The sequence below is a fragment of the Drosophila hydei genome, unplaced genomic scaffold, assembly GCF_003285905.1.
Source record: "Drosophila hydei strain 15085-1641.00,03,60 unplaced genomic scaffold, DhydRS2 tig00000060-arrow-pilon, whole genome shotgun sequence".
Lineage (NCBI taxonomy): Eukaryota > Metazoa > Arthropoda > Insecta > Diptera > Drosophilidae > Drosophila > Drosophila hydei.
The window spans coordinates 4,631,335-4,648,953 of NW_022045656.1; the positions used below are offsets into that span (position 1 = coordinate 4,631,335).

Below are 17,619 nucleotides of genomic sequence, written 5' to 3' on the forward strand. Positions count from 1 at the left end.
AGCTGTTTAATTATCGATAACTTCCAAGCTTTGACCCATTTTTGGGCCAAATATATATTTATATATGCATGCATACATACATATATACACACAGCCAGGTGAAGCATGGGAAATTTCAGTCTTTTGTTTACTTTCATTTTGAGCTTTTTTGTTGTTGCTGTGTGAATCGAAATTTGCTTGTGGCCCAGTTTAAGTGGGTTGAACGAGCGGGCCAGGTCTCTGTTGATAAGGATAGCGCCATGAATATGTCTCTGTACCTGTCTCTCTGTTTGGCTGGCCGTCTGTCTGTCTGTCTGTATGGACTATCGCATGGTTTTGTCTGACTCAGCTGAAATACTATCTCTCTCGTTCATTTAGTCTGAGTCGCAATTAACGCTTTCTCTCTGTCTCTCTATAATCACTTGACAATTAAATTGACTAACACTGAACAAATGATTCAATAGGCTTCTACAGCGATTAACGCATTCAATGTGTTCCGTGTTTCAACAATTGTTTTTTACCAGCCCCTTGAGTTGACGCAGACGCTGCTCTATTAATAATAGCCGAGTTAAAAGTAAAAATAAGTTGCGAAAAGACGAACAGTGGCACATGGATTTGACCAGTCAGAAAGATAAGTGAACGATGCGTCGCATTGAGTCGAAAAAAAATCATAACAACAACAACAGCATTAACTTTTTGGATCAGTTGCCAGATACGCGAACAATGCCCGATCGTTGACTGTTTCAAGTTAATGACACGACGATTACGGACATACAGAAGTCATTTATTATTATACAGTTAAATATATATGTGTGATTAGTGATTCCCCTTTAAAAAACTAATGTCTAAGGCAAAGAGTGATGCTATATGCATATGTATATAGGTTTCGAACAAAAACTTGTCTGTAACAGTAGGCAACGCCAAGGCGATAAAACAGATTAAAAGTCGCGCCGTCTGGCCTGGCCTGTAGCTGCCGTCTAACACAATTAGCCATATGCACATATTTGCTAGGTAATACATGATACAAACACCAGACACAGATATACAGTAACAGCTACAGATACAGATACAGATACAGATGAGCAGATAGAGATGCAAATGTGTACGTTACAGTAGCAAATATGCATTAGCATTACGGTCGCTATCTTATTTTATGACGTCTGCAGTTTTGTGTGCTAATTCCATTCATTTGCATTGCCTGGAGAAGGGCGGCGCGGCGTAGCTTCTCGGCCCAGACGAGTGCGCAATTCGTAGATGGTGGCGAGCTTCACAAGTTGTTTGCAATTTGCCAAACGATAACTTAATTAACATTTGCCCAATTGATAACTGTTGCTTGCCACCGGCTAACCCTCCAGTATCAATGACCGATTCAGACGTTGCCGATCTTCGCTGTCAATTCATCCACTCGGCACACGCCTGATCGCCCACAGAAGCAATCACAATTCGTCTGACTTTCCTCAATTCAATTGAAATCGATTAACCATACGCTTCATTAACTTGTTCTATGGCCAACAATTCGATTTGATCATCGTCTAGATCATCATGCCGGCAACATGCATCAATGACTTATCTGTTATGGTAGACCAAACTGAACACACAAAATATTTGCACTCGGTTAATCGTCAAATAGCTACAAAGTTGGGTAACAACTGCGATGTTAAATTAGAGGTATAAAGAATGTCTACAATATCAATCTTCTGTGCGAAAAGTCACAATAAAGATAAAGTCATAGACTATTTAGCTAATAGGAAGCATGACAAATGAACTCAATAACATAAACCGTCCATGACCGAAGGCATTGCTTAGTAACTAAGCTAGTAAACAAAACATTTTGCAACTCGTAAATGAATAAATAAATTCATCGATAGAAATAGAAAATACTGCCTTACTCTACTTAACACTATTTACTATTGACTTTATTAAAGCCCCGATTTCGAAGTCGGAATTGCAGTGATAAATGTATTCCTTTTAGTTTATAAATGAAAACGGCTTTAAGGTATCAACGATTCTGCTTAACGTAGCTATGAAATATTCCTGATTTAGAAATGCGTTCGTAAGGCTTTTAGTGTAGATAATCACTGTCTGAAAAGGCACTGATTAAATGCTTTGCACTAACGTAGAATGATGTAATTATTGTTGAGGCACAGATCGTAGCCGGAACATATAGTCATATAGTTTGCATGGCTCGTTCCGTAGAGGAAATGACATTGAACCCGCTAGACATCCGAATAGAATGCACAAGTGCATGAGCTCTAGGAGATTCGCGTGCAAAATGTGTGTTGCGTGCTTTGAGAACCGGTTCCGGGGGTCTCCATTTGATCGATCGGTTAACGCTTGCTTAACCCAATTGTAATGCAATTCTGTTTGTTCGTTACAGATACAAGATCAACAAGTAAAAGAAGAACAGCTGCGTGAAATAGAACAGCAACCAGAGCAACTGCAAGTGTAACTCGTTAAACTGTTTCGCGCGGCAGGGAATGGTATATTTCTTGGGGGATTGGGGCATGGGAGATTCTGACTTGTCGTCATATCAGCAGCATGTTCCAAATATACAACAACAACAGCAGCAGCAGCAACACCAACGCATCCATGGACACCAGCAGCAGCAGCATCAACATCAGCAGCAACAACAACAGCAGCAGCAGCACCAGCAGCAGCAACAACAGCAACAGCAACAACAAAACCAGCTGGTTGCACAAATCTCAAATAGCCTAAGCCTATTGCAATCGCAGCTGCAATTCGCCAGCGGATCCAGCTTCCTACAACAGCAACATTCACCACAGCAACATGTGGGTGGCCCAAGGAGCAGCAGTGCCAACAGCAACAGCAACGTCAACAGCAGCAGCAGTCTGGTAACAGCTAATCTACAGCAACTATCGGTGAGCAACAGCGGCAACAACAATAGCGCCTGCAACACGCCCACCAAAACACAACAGCAGCAGCAACAGATTGACTCTCATCCACCCGCCTCTGGCGCGGCTCTCAAAGTACATTCGTCTTGGTTGAGGCAATGCTCCGAATCAAACAACTCGCAATCGACGGCCGATAGTTGCGGCAGCAAGACAAAACCAACACAGCTTAGTAAGGATCTCCTGGATAACGAGGATGAGGTGGCCCTTCATCCGCTTTCCAATCAGGTAAGCTAACGTTATCACCCTTCAGAATATAGCTTGGCCTTAGTTGGAATATAGTCATATGCTGATGGGAATACCTGAAAGAATAGAAAATAGGACTGGAAGACGGCGTCCAAACTTCACTCAATCTTCCAGCCTCCATAAATAAAATTTAAGAACAACATCAATAAAAACAAGATGAGTTTAATCAAGTGAATTGCAATAAGTTGAAATCCCCCTGAAATCAGATTAAGTTAATTCTGATACATCGTATTTGATGATGAATGAAGGTTGTTGAGAACAAGGACAAGGCTTTATGAAGCTAGACTTGACCCACCAAATAAATCATTTCTTTTCCTTTTTGGAAACTTCTTGTAGTTGTTCACTTAGGCAATGAAAGTACTCGGACAGACCCTCGTATGAATGCTTCACAATGAATGCCTTGACCACGGCCCAGGTGGACTTGATAAAATTGACATTACCAAAGACCAACATATCAGTCCCGTTGTTCTCTGACCGTACCAGACAGTAGTGTGTTGCTATGTTGAATACGTCGGCATATGGTATGCCCTCGTTAACGCTCAGCACATCTATGGAGTATATCTCTCCAGGACAGCTGCAAGCTCGCATTGTTTGGAATTCGGTTACCTTTGACGACTTGGGTCCAACGTTTGCTTGGAGAGCAACTGTGACATTGATGTGCCTCACCTGCTGGCCATCCTTCCCGTTCTTCCATGGACCCATGCATAGCTCCGTGGATTTGCGCTTGTCATGGAAATCTGCTATAAATGTGGAAGTGCTAGAAAATAGCATGTTGAATAATTTATCCACTTGCAGCCGGAAATGCTCCTTCATGATAAGTCGGCCGTCGTGATCCGAATCACAAGTTCTGCTCGTGCCAGTGGACATTTCGGCGGATTTCATTTGTAAATTATATTCAGTCGAAATCGACTTGATTTGGCGGCTGTTTCGAGTTTTACTTTTTCTTTCATGCGGTCGCAAAATTACAATCGATTTATTTCGATTGGTAACAGTGGAACCCTGTCTTTTGTTCGTAGATTTTCTGCTCTTACTTTCTCGTCTCTTTTCCGTGGTCTCCTGTGGTAAGGAGTGCCAGATTAAAACTTTCTTGGGCCTTTCCACAGTACCTTTGTAATACAATGTGGCTATCTTCGATAAGCGGGAAGAGGGGCCTTTATATTTGGATTCCCTTGAATTTTGATTAAAAACAATGTTAAGAGCAGTCGATGGTCTAACGACTTTTGCCTTTGGAGTGACTGGTGATATGGAAGTGCCAAGTCCATCCTTTAACTTGTAATAAACCGATTGCATCGCATTGATAACACCTAAAACCCAACTGAATCTCTGGGAGTCCTTTTATTGAACAAAACATTCAATCAATTGCCATTTGTACTAGAGTAGAATGAAATAATATTGGCAATATATTATTTACTTTACTTTTTAATTTATGTCATCTTGTTCAATAATGCTTTCAAATCTTTTTACCAGGTTTTGAGCAACGTGACTGTTCTCATATAGTCTAAAACAGATCAAGTATCCTTTTCGTTTCCTTAAACTTATGATTTATAGCAACCAAGTCTGTCTCTCTAAGCCTGTGTGCCTCATATTGTTTACATAAACTCATATAAGACCTAGGCCATATGATAAGCATATATCCAATCCGATGTGCTGAATATATTTCTGAGCATTGTCTGACAAGTAAAAGCTCGTAAAGATTAAAGCCTATCATCGAGGATTGATTACACTGGAACACAACGCAACAGCTGCTTATCAAGCCGTCGCATGACGTAGGATAGTGATAAGATAGTATAGGAATGACCACGCGACTAACTTCTCTTAAGATCTTTGTAAACAGTTCTATATTCAATTCCAATAGTGAATAACACACAAACAGAGGCGGGTTGAATCCCTTTTTTGCATCAGCAGATGGATAATGATGATGATGATGATGATGTAGTTTTTAAATAGAGATTCATAAATTTGGATTTAATAATCTTGCTAAAGTATCAAGTCATCAATTATACTATTATTAATGCTTTCAGGTGGGAGGACACACGCGCCTCTTGCTGCTCAACCAGTCAACGGTGATCAAGCCGCTGAATTTGCGCGAATTGGACTTCTATCAGAACATTCCGCAGGACGTACAGAAGTTTGTGCCCAAGTACAAAGGTAAGATACCGACTATATTCACTTATTAACCAACCAAACCGATTATCGATTCTATCGAAGCGCTTCATAAGATTGACATATATATTTCGTTACGAATTAACTGCTCGTTCTATCATGCATTAAAAAGAAAAAGAAAAAGAAAACAGAAATACCAAAAATAAAAGCAAAATAAAAATTGATTTTAAATAATAATTTGATATTACCATATGTCTTGAGCTTCCAAATCTTCGACGCTGTATTCAACTTTTCTTTTGTACTAACTTGCATTTGTCAAACGAATCAAAAAATAAAAAAAAAACAAAAGCCAAAAATAAAATTAAACAAAACAAAAATTACATCAACAATTTATGCGCTCTTCTGTATTGTCCTTAGTTAAAGTCAAAACGCATTTCAATATCATTTTTATTTTAAGTATTATATTCTTATATGTGATATTCGTAGCTTGTAAGCATATTAATTGAAAATTGAAAAATAAAAACAGACCACAAAAAAAGAAAACCAAAAAAAAGAAAAAAAAAATAAAGAAAAAACTGAAATAAGACTGAACCATATCGTAATCTAATAGGTAAATTATAGCTATTAAAGTTTTGTAATACGAAAAGCGAAATAAAATTATTATAGCTGCCATGCCCAATTATTGTCTGACTCGACGCCTGGAAGTAGTCCAAGCGCCTGGCCACAAAAGCTCCACGCACACACTACCATTTTATCACATAAGAACTTTTAGTTAGTAGCGCAGTGACAGCAATGGGTAAGTCGCAAAAAATAAAAACAAAAAACCAACTCTTCTCCAGCAAAGTACTTTACATATATACATATATATGCAACTATATATATATGTGTAATGAACGAACTAAAAACACAAGTAAAAAACCTTTGACAATCTGCACCCAACTAAAAGGATTGTACAATTTTTGTTCGACAAAAATTATACAATTTCTAAGAAATAAAAAAAATATATAAAAAATACTACTATTATAATGCACGCCCGTACAGCCTGTAGCTTGGGGCCTTTACATATCTACGCTCTATGCTCGTATTATCCAAAGGTTCGAAGTGCCGACTGACAGACCTCGTGATCGTGATCTGCCGCTGAACCAATCAATGAACCCAAGCGGAGAACAGCCTCCAGAATGAAAGCGTAAACTAAAAATCTTAAAAACAATACCATTTATTTCCAATATCTCGCAAAATCGAACAAATCGTGTTTTATTTTATGTGTTTGTTCAGAACAGACATCGTGCTGCCCCTCTATACGAATACGAACACGAATACGAATATACGAACGAGTACGTTGTTGTTGTTGAGCTAAAGTCATGTGTCATCGTCGTCGCCTTCGTCCCTAGGCCTTTGCCGATCTAATCGGATCGGATCGGATCGGATCCTAATCCGCTCTGCTCTGCTCTCTACTCTCAGCACTCAGCTCTCAGCTCTCAGCTCTGCTCTGCTCTGCTCTGCTTTGTCTGTCTCTGGAACTGAACGTCTCCGAGACTCTCACAGTACGAAAGCCGATTAGAAAGGCAAGCAAGCCAATTATGACAATATGGCATCAACGGGTTTGTATGAATAAAACACATACTATATATATACTTATACTATATTTTACTATATATATATATTTTATGCGATACTTAATTTTCCAAACTAAATCTTAAGCTATTCAGTTCCTTAAGTACAAATATATATATTTATATGCTCTTATGGTTTAAGCTAGAACACATTAACAAACAACTAAGAAAATCAACAAGAAAATACAATTTATGAAAACTCTTTCGGATTTATGCACAATGTTTCTCAATCGATTACCTAAGTCTGATATTGCACTCTGTTTCACAACTAGCTTAGGTCTTATCTTACCTTAAGCCGTATTTCTAAATGTAAATCATGTCCATCCGAGATTGTCTAAAGCATGCAGTCTATATTGGGTCTGTATATTTAAAAAAAAATATATATAGAGAAATTTGAATATTTTTAGCAATTTTTTAATTGGGGCTCGTAGTAATGTTTGTCTGTGCCGTATGTCTCATTCATGATGTGTTTCATCTGATGTGTTTACTAAACTAGCTTTTATAAGTCAGGTCCATTTACCCATTTGCGTAACTCTAACCAAAAAAAAACCAAAACTTAACCTCAAGAACAAATTGCCATACACGAAACATTAAGTTATTGAAAATGAAATTAATTGAAACAACAAGAGACACAAAGACTTATCGCACGCCGGTCCCATTCTATTTCCAGGCGTTATGCAAGCGACTTCTATGGGCGGCGTTAAGCTGGACAAGCGCTACTCGCCCAGCTTCCGTGACGATGCTGCCGCGGTGCCAGTTCGCAAGATGAGCGCCTCAAAGCGCAAGCGGGACGAAGTTCTCAGGTATGTAGAAGCACTACGGAGTCTTGTCCATCATAGACGGACAGCCAGACAGCCTGCACCTTGCCACACACACAGACACGCAGACTCACACTCACCACACACATACACACATATGTATATAATATACTATATATATATATATATATATATAAATCACACATGACTGAATCATTCAGCCAAGCAAATGGAAATGAATTTTATTTTTGTTTTAGATTGTGCAATGCATACAAAAAACAAACACGCACTCGCCCCTGTCAGACATTGTTACGGGTATTGGGTATGCAAATATTACAACATTCTATGTGTATGAGATTTTTTTTAGGGACAATCCAATTGGAAACTGTGCCATGATCGGTTCCATTGAAAACGGCAAAATTATACAACTCCTTTAAGAAGTTTTTGCACTCAACTCCCTTTAATCTCGCCTACTCGTCGTCAGATGGCGCTATTGCGTTTTCAATGGAACGGAACATGTTCCATAAGAAACGAAAAAAAAAACACAAAAAGAAAAACGAAACGAAAACTTCCAGCTTATTTTGTTTTAGGTCACTCATTTGTGCCATCTATAAGGGGTTCGCAGCATTGTACATTTGTCTCGCTTGATTCCATATTAATCCCACACATCTCGCCTGGATTATTTGCAGAATGAAGGTGCATAAGAACGGAAATGCGGCCGATGTTATTAAGAGCATTTCGCAACTTGACAACTCCAATAAGCAATGTTAGTATCCTGTGCCATGGCTCGGGACCGGGACTTGGACAGAAAACCCACTTAATAATCATTATAGACTTATATCACTATTGAGACTTCTTATCTAATCTGTCTCTTTGGATTTCGCTTCACAGATTTCTTGATGCTCGAGAATATTACATCGCAGTTCCGTAATCCCTGTATTTTGGACCTGAAGATGGGCACTCGCCAGCATGGCGACGATGCGTCCGCAGAGAAACGATCCAAACAAATGGCTAAGTGCGCGGCCAGCACCTCAGGTTCGCTGGGAGTCCGCCTTTGCGGCATGCAGACCTACCAGGCCGATATGGAGCAGTATGCCAAACGTGACAAGTACTGGGGACGTGAGCTCAACGAGGCGGGCTTCAAGACCGCCTTGCATGACTTCTTCTACAACGGGTTTCGTCTGCGCATTCGCGTCATACGCAAGATCTTGCAGCGATTGTTGCAGCTGCGACGTGTTATTGAGAAACAGTCCAGTTACAGATTCTACTCCTGGTAAGCAAAAGTTATTTTTCATTGGACAAATATATTGAAAATCCTTTCTCTTTTCCTTGACAGCTCATTGCTCATCGTGTACGAAGGCTATGAAGAGAATCCCATGGCACATCCGCCCTCCATGGATCTGGACGATTGGCTGGAGGCGCCAAAGTCCGCGACACTGCAGCCGACAGCTGCCTTCGATTATCACCCGGAGAACAGTATAGACGAAGATGACATTGAAGATGATGAGGCAGGACACGAGGCAGGCGATGAACTAGAACCACACGATACTGATGAGGACCTGCAACTGGTGGCGGCCGTTGATAGCGGCAACGCCTCGGCTACTAACAGCAGCACCGGCGCAGATGGCTGCAACTATGACGCAGACGCGTCTAATGACTCAAACTCGCGCTTGAATCTAGCCACACGTCGTCATTTACACAAACGTGGCTTTGCGGAAGCAGCGGCACGTGGCGTTAAGCAAACGGCCACTAGCTCCACAACGACCACCGACGAGGAGGAGGAGGAAGATGATGAAAGAAACAAGGCACAGCATTCGCACTCGCATTTGTCCGCCATGCCGCCGCCGCGCAGTTGCGGCGTCCTGCCCACTAAATCGGTGACTGGTGTCAAAGGCGGCAGTGCCAATGCCAGTGCCACACCCGCATTCATTCCAATATCAGAAGAGACAGTATTTTTGGATCCTGAGCCAACGCTGCCCAGTGTGACAACCTCATCGCCACATTCCGGAGATTCCTGGATGAATTACAGCAGCAACAGCAGCGACGATTTCTCTGGCCTATCGGAGCAAATCAAGGCCGTAGCCAGCGGGCGGCAGACATGTAAGTCAACAAGTTAAAAATCATAAACCTAATAGAAGTTGTCATCAATTCTACCCTTCTACTTCCATTTAACAGGCAACAACAGCTCCGATGACGGTAGCTCGGACTACGAAAGCAGCATTATTGGACCCACGGAGGCCATGTTCAAGCGGTACAAGTCGCAGCAATCATTCGATGCAGCAGCAACAGCGGGCAGCTTGGAGCACACCTCGCCGCCTCACACAGCGGGCAATTCGAGCGCCACAATTAAGTCGGTTGTCTCGCCCGCCTCTTCCAGTGCATCTTCCCTGAAATCAGTAAAGGGTGCTGTGAAGCGTTTGCGCTGCAAGGACGACGATGAACATTATGCAGCTCACGATGACTCCCGAGAGGCGAAGAAATCGACCATAACATCCACGCCGGTTTCGGCTGTCTCCTCGCCCTCAAAGTCGCACACAGTGTCGGCGGTGCAGCGCAGTTGCGAAAATATATCCAACTCGTTGCTCGCTGGCATTCTGCTGGACTCACTGGAGCGTCGTGCCAGTGCCGAAGGTGACAACAACAACACCAACAGCGAGCCAAAATCATCCACAACTGCAGTACGAAACTCAGCGCTAATGCATGGCTCCAAGTCGCTGGACATGTCCGCACCGCCTACAGATGATTCAGCCTGCTTTGTGGACGTACGTCTCATTGACTTCGCCCACACAGCATTTGTACCGCGAAACGGGAGCATGTTGCCAACGGCAGCCACCGCGCCAGTTCACCATGGCCCGGACGGCGGCTTTCTCACCGGGCTGGACAGCCTCAACCGTCTGCTCAACGAGATATTGGCCGAGGAGAGTATCTAATCTGTTAGCAGCAGTTACCCCAATTGAAGCTTCCAGCGGAGCCCACGCAAAGTTTGCGTGCGGGAACGGAGAATAAGTTAAAATTAAAAAAGTACAATTTGATTTCAAAAAAATTACCTAAATTGTTGTAGCAACATGTGTTAAATTATGAAACTAATCTTTAGAAATTCGAAATGTGATTCAGCTAACAAAAACAAAAAATACAAAAGTTAAAACAAACAAAAATTAACAGACAAAAGAAAAGCAAAAAAAAAAATGGAATTGGAATGCCAATATTTTTAAACAAAAAGAAACATACGATAAGTGCAAGGCAAAGAAGGCATAAAGAGCTGACATTTGTTCATATATTATTTAGGATCTGAATGTGTGAAACTTAAATCTAAAATTTATTTGCAAATGTATCTTCCAAAAGATCAATTTATTGAAATATTAATGGATTGTTCAAGCCTTCTGCATTTCCAAGCGCTGAAACAGAAAGAAAAACAAAGAAAACTAATTTCGTTGACTTTGGTGTTTTAAGTTTGTGAGAAATGAATATGAAAACCAACAACTATATAAATATATATGTATTGTATTTTTAACTAAATAATTGGCATGCATGTCGTGCATTTTTATACCTAGCTATTACAATACATACAATGCAAATGACAAAGCGTAAGAACAGTATTTTGTTATATTTTTCATCTTTGCTTTAAAATTGTTCCCTTTCTAATTGTAGGAATCGCAGTTTATCTGTAAAAGTATGAGAGGAGCAAGAAAAACGCTATTAACATAAATCGTAAAAAACATACATGTATATTACTATTACTTATTGTATAACTAGAAAATTAAATGGAAACACAAAAAACTAAAAAAAAAAAACATTTAAATAAACTATGTATATTTTCACTTAAGCACGTTTAAAAATTACAAATGTTCTACTGATTGCAAAATAAACTTAAATATGAATAAATATGTCAACAAATACAAATGTCTAGTGTTGTGTTCTATTACTGAGAAGAGAAATTCTGAGAATGTTTGAATTTATTTGTAGAAAACGAGTAGTTGCCACCCGTTAAACAGTTATATGTAAACAAATGTTAAACTTGAAAACGTACTAAATATCACCAAATGCTTTGTAGGTAATATTTAGTACATTTGAACTTAACATTATCGATAGCACTTTACATTTTGTCTACATTGTGTTCATATTGTGACAACAAAAGTGTGTATTTCGTCAATTAGGTTAATTTTGTGTTGTTTTACTATTGCTTACGTGATATTTTGAAATCATTTAGATAAAATAGGAATAATTTACTATTTCTTTATGTCTGAGATCTCTCACAACAATCAAAAAGAAAAAAATACGTGAACGTACTTATGTAATGTTCAGCGATAGGTTAACAGCTGTTAAATCAATTGGAATTAACAAAACTTTAATTATCGTTTCAGTAAATAAATAATAATAATGGGTGGACATGGTCACGGAGAGCCCTACACGGTACCCCATCCTTCGTGCTATAAGGTAGAGAATGTGCCTCAATTGCTGAAAGTCAAGGAGGCACTTGGCCGCCAGGGCTTAAACGACCCATGGCTGAGGTAAGCTCTTGGAGTAAACAGTATATTATTTCCTGCATATTAAAACGACGGCATCCGTAGGAACGAGGCTTGGCGCTACGAAAAGAAGGGATTCGGTACTCACGGCTCTCGCTTGAGTACATTTATGTTCCGCGGCCTCGGTGTCGGTTTTTGTGCAGTTGTCGCCACCATCGCAATTGAATATGCTCTTGGAATCGGCAAGGGCCAGGGTGACCATGGACATGGTCACGGCGACAAGAAGGATCATTAGAGCAAGCTCTTTAATTAAGTGATTTAGTTGAATAAATATGCAAATGTGAATACGCTCTGATATTTAATGATACGATATAATTGATGTTTGGATTTTACTCGCATAACATGTTTGTGTTGCTTAAACTAAAACCGATTTCAATTTCCGATCAATTAACGCGCGGCTTCAGCTCGTCGTAGCAGGAGCGTAGGAATATTTGCGGCTTCTTGGCAGGGTTGAAGTACTCATGACCCTTGGACCAGTCATAGCCAACAGCATATGCGAATATTTGACCATTGGCATTGAAACCGCATTTCGTTATAGATTGATCCATCGCTTCACTCGATTTAAGCTTGGTGCGTGCATCCTTGTCCCAAAAGCTAAATGTCCCGTCCGATCCGACGGTGACCAGAGTTCCATGCACAGGATGGAATGCGATATCATTGACCGCATAAATATCTTGGAAGCCGGACGTACCCGTTGAGCGATGGCATTTGAATGTAAAGTTATCCTTGGGATTCACTGGGTTCACATACTGTATGGCCACACGGCCTTCGATGCTGCCTAATGCATAGCCCGTGGGCGTCTTCTTTTTGTCCTTGAATATGGATATGGTGCGATGCTGATACTTCAGTGGGCTCTCTTGTCGCTTGTACTCGGTGGGACTATTCTCCAATGAGTAGATTATTAGGCCACGTCCCGCAGTGCCCACCACAGCCATGGGGTAGTCAACATCGGCGCAATAGCATCGTTCAGGCAGATTAATGGCCATCATGGGATTGGGTGTACGCGTGTCCCAGAACTAAAAATCGACCAATTTTACATAAATTGCATTTATATCATTTTGTAAGTTTCATACCTTGAGCGTTTTGTCCCAGCTCCCGGTCATGAGGCATGTGTAATTTGGACCTTTGACCATGTGGCAGGTTTTGACAGGGCCGTCGTGCGCAGCTACTTGCATCACTTGATCGGAGGCGAGATCCCAGAGCTTAACTTGTTTATCACATGACGCCATGAACACTTTGGTGCCATCATCCGACCAGCACACATCTAGCACCGGACCGCCCATCGTTTTCATTGACTTTGGCACTGTTGCTCCATTTTGTTCCACCTCCCAACAGCGCACGCTGTTGTCCCAGCTGCCGGCAATGAGAAAATTCTTCGGTACTTGCAATGTGCTTGGACTGAACTTGAGTGCTGTGATGGAGTCATCTGGTGGCGATGCTACCTCGAAATCGTTCATACGATTCGTTGTTGTTTGTGCGGCCCCAAACATAACTTTGTTTTTTAAATGTCGCAAAATGTTTGTAATTTAGCGAGCGAAGCGTCAAACGTACTTGCTGAACGTAAGCATAACATAGCACACTTACAAGAACTACGTAACGCAAACGCAAAAAAGAGCGTATCGTTAGAGCACTGTTAAATGAATGGTAACGTAGATAGTAACGATAGTTTCCGCTCCACCAAAATTTGCAACGATTAATGTAAATGTAAATGTAAACACAAATATGGGTAATTCAGCTGTCAAACTTTATTTTAAGTGCATAAAGTGGTACTAATTATATTACATATGGTATAACGAATTCCTGTAAGCTTGGCTTTGAGATGAGCAATCTGTAATATCAATGACAGGTCATCATTCATTCAACCAGAATGCTTAAAAATGAAGGAGCAATTGTTAAACAAATTATCTCAATATGTAATTATATACATGTTTGGCATATCTTCTAAGCAAGTATGTACCGTTAATCAGTGGCAGCTGAGACGTCAATATGTCTGTGCATGCATATTTGTATTTATGTATGCGTGAGTGATTTTGTGGCTGATTTCTATGCAAATTTACTTAGCCGTTCATTAACACATTTTATTTACAAGTTTGCAAATCTATCTCTTCTATATATATTTCCGTGTGTTGCAATGATTTCGGGTCTAATGATCTTATCTACATCGGAGTGCTAATTCATATAGTGCTTGTAGAAACAGGTTACCAACCATTTTGATAACTGTTCTTTTTCCTGTTGCTGGCTTCCATCAGAATTCAAGGTACAAAATATTGAATATTTCTCTTATCGGTCGATGGAAAACAAAGGCCTTAAGCATTATATAATTAATTATTGTTGTTATTTTTGTTGTTTTATGTGCGTGCACTGGAAATAAAATCCCCGAAATAATTTAACAACGACACTCGAGAGTTTTTTGGCATTTTCAACAAAAGTACAAGGGCGAGTACAATTGGTAAAAAAAAGTATGATATTTAATGATATGCCTTATTTAATCAGTTGGCAGCAGTCGATAGTAAATATGTTATCCGGGGTATTTTTTTTTCATTGTCGCTGGCAACAAAGTGGGTCAAGTCAGAGTGGCCAACAACAAAATCAACGTCTTGACATTGTCCAAGAAATGAGTAAGACTTTAATTCTAGGAAACTTGAGAGTAAATCCAGTCGGGTCACCGTGAATACCTCTTTATAAGTACGCCGAAAGCAACATGTTGTAATTTACCCAAATGAACGGGGTTAACCTCTGCCAAGTCGCAAATCAATAATGGCGAAATCGGTACGTTTCAGAATGATGTAATTTTTTAATATTCAATGTAGAGATCATTCATAGAATGATTAGCCTTTGAAACCACATAGTAGTGGATTTGTTACTATACATACATACACATACATATAAAATTATATAAATAAGCTAATTACATATAAGATGAAGGTATTGTGAACATACGCACACTTCTCAGGTGACGGTTAATACTTTTCAATGCCCGATGACAATCGCGTCAAGCAGTCAGATAGCTAATGCTAATGGTTACACATAGGGACCTACTTATATATAACAATAGGAACCATTCGTACTGGCCATCGTTTATCTTAATCTAGCAGGCAAGTTACTAAGCTTAAACTTTGGACTGAGTGAGATAAAGGAGTGGGCGGAGCTCAGATGCTCACATTTATCGCATTCTTAATCACAATGTTGCCGGCCACGCCGTTGACTATTGTCAGATTATTGTCAATCTCGACGCCAAGGCACGAAGGCGGCGCTGCCTTGTTCGGCTGTGCCGTATCCTTTGGCACCTGCTGTGAGCGGGTGCGCTTGCTGCTGGACTTGCTGCTATGCAGCTGCAACGATTTGACCACCTTCAGTAGGCCGTTGCAGCCGATGTAGTCGACATTCTGTTGCTGGGAGTCGCTGCCCAGATAGATGCGTCCATCATTGCCCGTGTACTTGATGTAGCCACTATTGTGCTGTATCTTCAGTCTGGTCGAGTTGCCAATGATGTGCAGGCTGCCCGAGTTGTTGACAATGCGCACACGATTCCCATTGCCAATGATGCGCAGATCGCGGGAGTTGTTCTCTATGCGATATTCCTTGCAATTACCGACCAGATCCTTGCTGCCAAAATGGAGATTAGTTGGCTCCGTTGTGCTGCGCTTGGCATTGCTTGTTTTACTCTTGTGATTTGTTTTGCACGTCGAACACTCCTCATCATCATACGAATCGCTCGCCGAATCAGCTTCAATTACTCGCACACCCATGATGTATGTGTGTGTGTATGTATGTAAGTGTGGGTGTATGTGTATGTGTGCGTTAAAATCAGTATCTTTCCGCTGTTAATCACAAGACGCTAAAAAAATCACCGATCGCCAAATTTAGTCACTATTCCGTAGAGACAGTTTTCGATTTATTGATTTTATGGCTGGTTGCTTCATCTATTTTACTGTGTGTATAGTTAGTGTATATATCCAAGTGGTATGGTGTTGCTGGCCGTCAAATTTTTAACGAATGACGTGTTTATGTGTGGACTGTTTGGGGGACTCCCTTATACGCGTGCCTCGTCAATCGCGGTGCTTTTTGCTGATATATAGGTATTTATATTGCTTTAAAGCTACTTGGCGCTCTAGTGTGCTTGCTGCCTGGCCGATCGCTGGCTGTGCTTTGAACGATATCGCCCCGGAGGGTTGGCTTTTATACCAGACGGAACGTCCGGCTGCATTGGCGGGGCTTTTTATTTTCGGCGAGCGATAGGCAGGCGGTAGCTGGCTAATTCAGGTGACAGTTATAGTTCGCTTCGGACGATTCGCAATCGTGTTTGTCGGCAGAGCACTGATAAGAAGAGGCCTATGAATAATATCATTAGATGAATATCAGCTGTTAAATAACAAATACGCCTTCGCAGGCCTTCTTTAAAATGTAATCGATCTGTATATGTATATATAATCGGTTCTTTTTTTTTATTTTCTTATCTGAGTTAAGCCCCATTGATATAATTTTTACTATCACTCATAAATTATGCCGCCGCAATTTGAATTATCGGAGTATACTATGTCTATGTAGGAAATGGTGCACTTGCCGGGAAAACTGTAAGAAGACTTCTTTGGAGAGAGTCTTCGCAGTTCAGCGATTCCCTTTCTACAGTTGCCAGGCGTGATTTCCACAAACAGCTGGTAATTATTTCCTACTCGAAACCCGTTTGTTTACAAACAACATTGTTTGCACATCGCATAAGCAGACTGCACACATACCCCTTATAATTTTCCAGTTAGGAGAGCTTTCGGTTTCAGTTCAGAGTTGGGCACAGCTCTCACGCCTTTGGCTGCGCTTTGTTTGGCCGAAATATTTGCTTTGAATAAGAGATTAGAGAGATAAACAAACTTTAATGGAATTTGCTTTAGGTATATTTATTTTTTCTTAGGGTAAAGCACCGCACCGGTCGACCGAACAATACCATCTTTATGGATTCCCGCTGATTTGTAAACATTGTGAACTTTGCTAGTTTATACAAGAGCGGGATTGTATTGCTCCGATTATCATTGAAGGGCGTGCACGTCTAAAGGGGCCCATTTGAAATTAAGCAATAGTTACACTTTTAACTGTTAACAATTCATTATCTTTGCTGTAATATTATTAAATGATTTATGTACTTGTTCATCTATTTATGACTAGGGGACTTTTCCCTTCAGTTGTTATCGACCGGCAGCGCCACAAATAAAAAAAAAAACAAGTGAAAATCAAATTATTGTGTTTATACTACACGTTAAAACGGCTAATTGCAAAATTTTCTAAACAATCTGCTGGACTGTGGCACGTGTGTATACAAATGAGGTAGTTTCGCCAAATGCTCGATTATCGAAGGTACTGCAACGACGACTAACTATCTAATACAATCAGCAAATCAGTAAATTAAAAGAACGAAAAACCCCCCATAGCACAGCAGTTAATGAAGAAGGGCAAGCAGCAAAGCAGTTAAGCTTCTACCGCTGTCTGCTATGAGAAT

General features: G+C 40.6%; 5 protein-coding genes across 10 annotated transcripts in view; 2 read left to right on the forward strand and 3 right to left on the reverse strand.

Annotated features, from left to right (window-relative positions):
- Positions 1–11,377, forward strand: part of LOC111594201 — a 38,251-nt gene extending 26,874 nt beyond the window's left edge. For 3 of the 5 annotated variants that reach the window (XM_023307412.2, XM_023307419.2, XM_023307401.2), the window contains 7 exons: positions 2,357–3,116; positions 5,156–5,282; positions 7,521–7,653; positions 8,298–8,374; positions 8,500–8,881; positions 8,945–9,708; positions 9,784–11,377. In XM_023307412.2, the coding sequence (XP_023163180.2) occupies positions 2,457–3,116; positions 5,156–5,282; positions 7,521–7,653; positions 8,298–8,374; positions 8,500–8,881; positions 8,945–9,708; positions 9,784–10,538 (2,898 nt within the window). In that variant the 5' untranslated portion in view covers positions 2,357–2,456 and the 3' untranslated portion in view covers positions 10,539–11,377. Of the gene's footprint in view, positions 1–2,356; positions 3,117–5,155; positions 5,283–6,240; positions 6,839–7,520; positions 7,654–8,297; positions 8,375–8,499; positions 8,882–8,944; positions 9,709–9,783 lie in introns of those variants that run through there. The other 2 variants (XR_002751104.2, XM_023307427.2) reach the window with 2 other exon arrangements.
- LOC111594236 (protein Aster-B) lies at positions 3,281–4,593 on the reverse strand. Its single transcript, XM_023307448.1, has 2 exons — positions 4,241–4,593; positions 3,281–4,190 (listed from the first exon to the last, which is right to left on the reverse strand). Exon 2 carries the CDS (start codon positions 4,014–4,016, stop codon positions 3,438–3,440), a length of 579 nt encoding a protein of 192 aa, XP_023163216.1. The 5' UTR covers positions 4,017–4,190; positions 4,241–4,593; the 3' UTR covers positions 3,281–3,437.
- Positions 11,378–11,680: 303 nt separating the features above from the next.
- On the forward strand, positions 11,681–12,428 carry LOC111593240 (NADH dehydrogenase [ubiquinone] 1 beta subcomplex subunit 3). 2 transcript variants are annotated; one of them, XM_023305896.2, is made up of 3 exons: positions 11,681–11,742; positions 11,970–12,116; positions 12,177–12,428. In XM_023305896.2, the coding sequence occupies exons 2-3, from the start codon at positions 11,986–11,988 to the stop codon at positions 12,364–12,366; spliced, it is 321 nt and encodes a 106-aa protein (XP_023161664.2). In that variant the 5' UTR covers positions 11,681–11,742; positions 11,970–11,985; the 3' UTR covers positions 12,367–12,428. The 2 variants fall into 2 exon arrangements, with proteins under 2 accessions (XP_023161664.2, XP_023161673.2); XM_023305905.2 differs by having other exon boundaries at positions 11,711–11,762.
- Positions 12,429–12,497: 69 nt separating this feature from the next.
- On the reverse strand, positions 12,498–13,621 carry LOC111593229 (mRNA export factor). Its single transcript, XM_023305885.1, has 2 exons — positions 13,205–13,621; positions 12,498–13,147 (listed from the first exon to the last, which is right to left on the reverse strand). Exons 1-2 carry the CDS (start codon positions 13,619–13,621, stop codon positions 12,515–12,517), a joined length of 1,050 nt encoding a protein of 349 aa, XP_023161653.1. The 3' UTR covers positions 12,498–12,514.
- A 1,326-nt stretch (positions 13,622–14,947) lies between these two features.
- LOC111592943 lies at positions 14,948–16,318 on the reverse strand. Its single transcript, XM_023305414.2, has one exon. It carries the CDS (start codon positions 15,878–15,880, stop codon positions 15,281–15,283), a length of 600 nt encoding a protein of 199 aa, XP_023161182.1. The 5' UTR covers positions 15,881–16,318; the 3' UTR covers positions 14,948–15,280.
- Between the last annotated feature and the right edge of the window lie 1,301 nt (positions 16,319–17,619).

Coding starts and splice junctions, on each gene's coding strand:
- LOC111594236 (XM_023307448.1), bottom strand. CDS start 4,016: ATGAAATCCGCCGAAATGTCCACTGGCACGAGCAGAACTTGTGATTCG.
- LOC111593240 (XM_023305896.2), top strand. CDS start 11,986: ATGGGTGGACATGGTCACGGAGAGCCCTACACGGTACCCCATCCTTCG. Junction 12,117..12,176: donor TTAAACGACCCATGGCTGAG/GTAAGCTCTTGG, acceptor CGGCATCCGTAG/GAACGAGGCTTGGCGCTACG.
- LOC111593229 (XM_023305885.1), bottom strand. CDS start 13,621: ATGTTTGGGGCCGCACAAACAACAACGAATCGTATGAACGATTTCGAG. Junction 13,148..13,204: donor GCTGGGACAAAACGCTCAAG/GTATGAAACTTA, acceptor GTCGATTTTTAG/TTCTGGGACACGCGTACACC.
- LOC111592943 (XM_023305414.2), bottom strand. CDS start 15,880: ATGGGTGTGCGAGTAATTGAAGCTGATTCGGCGAGCGATTCGTATGAT.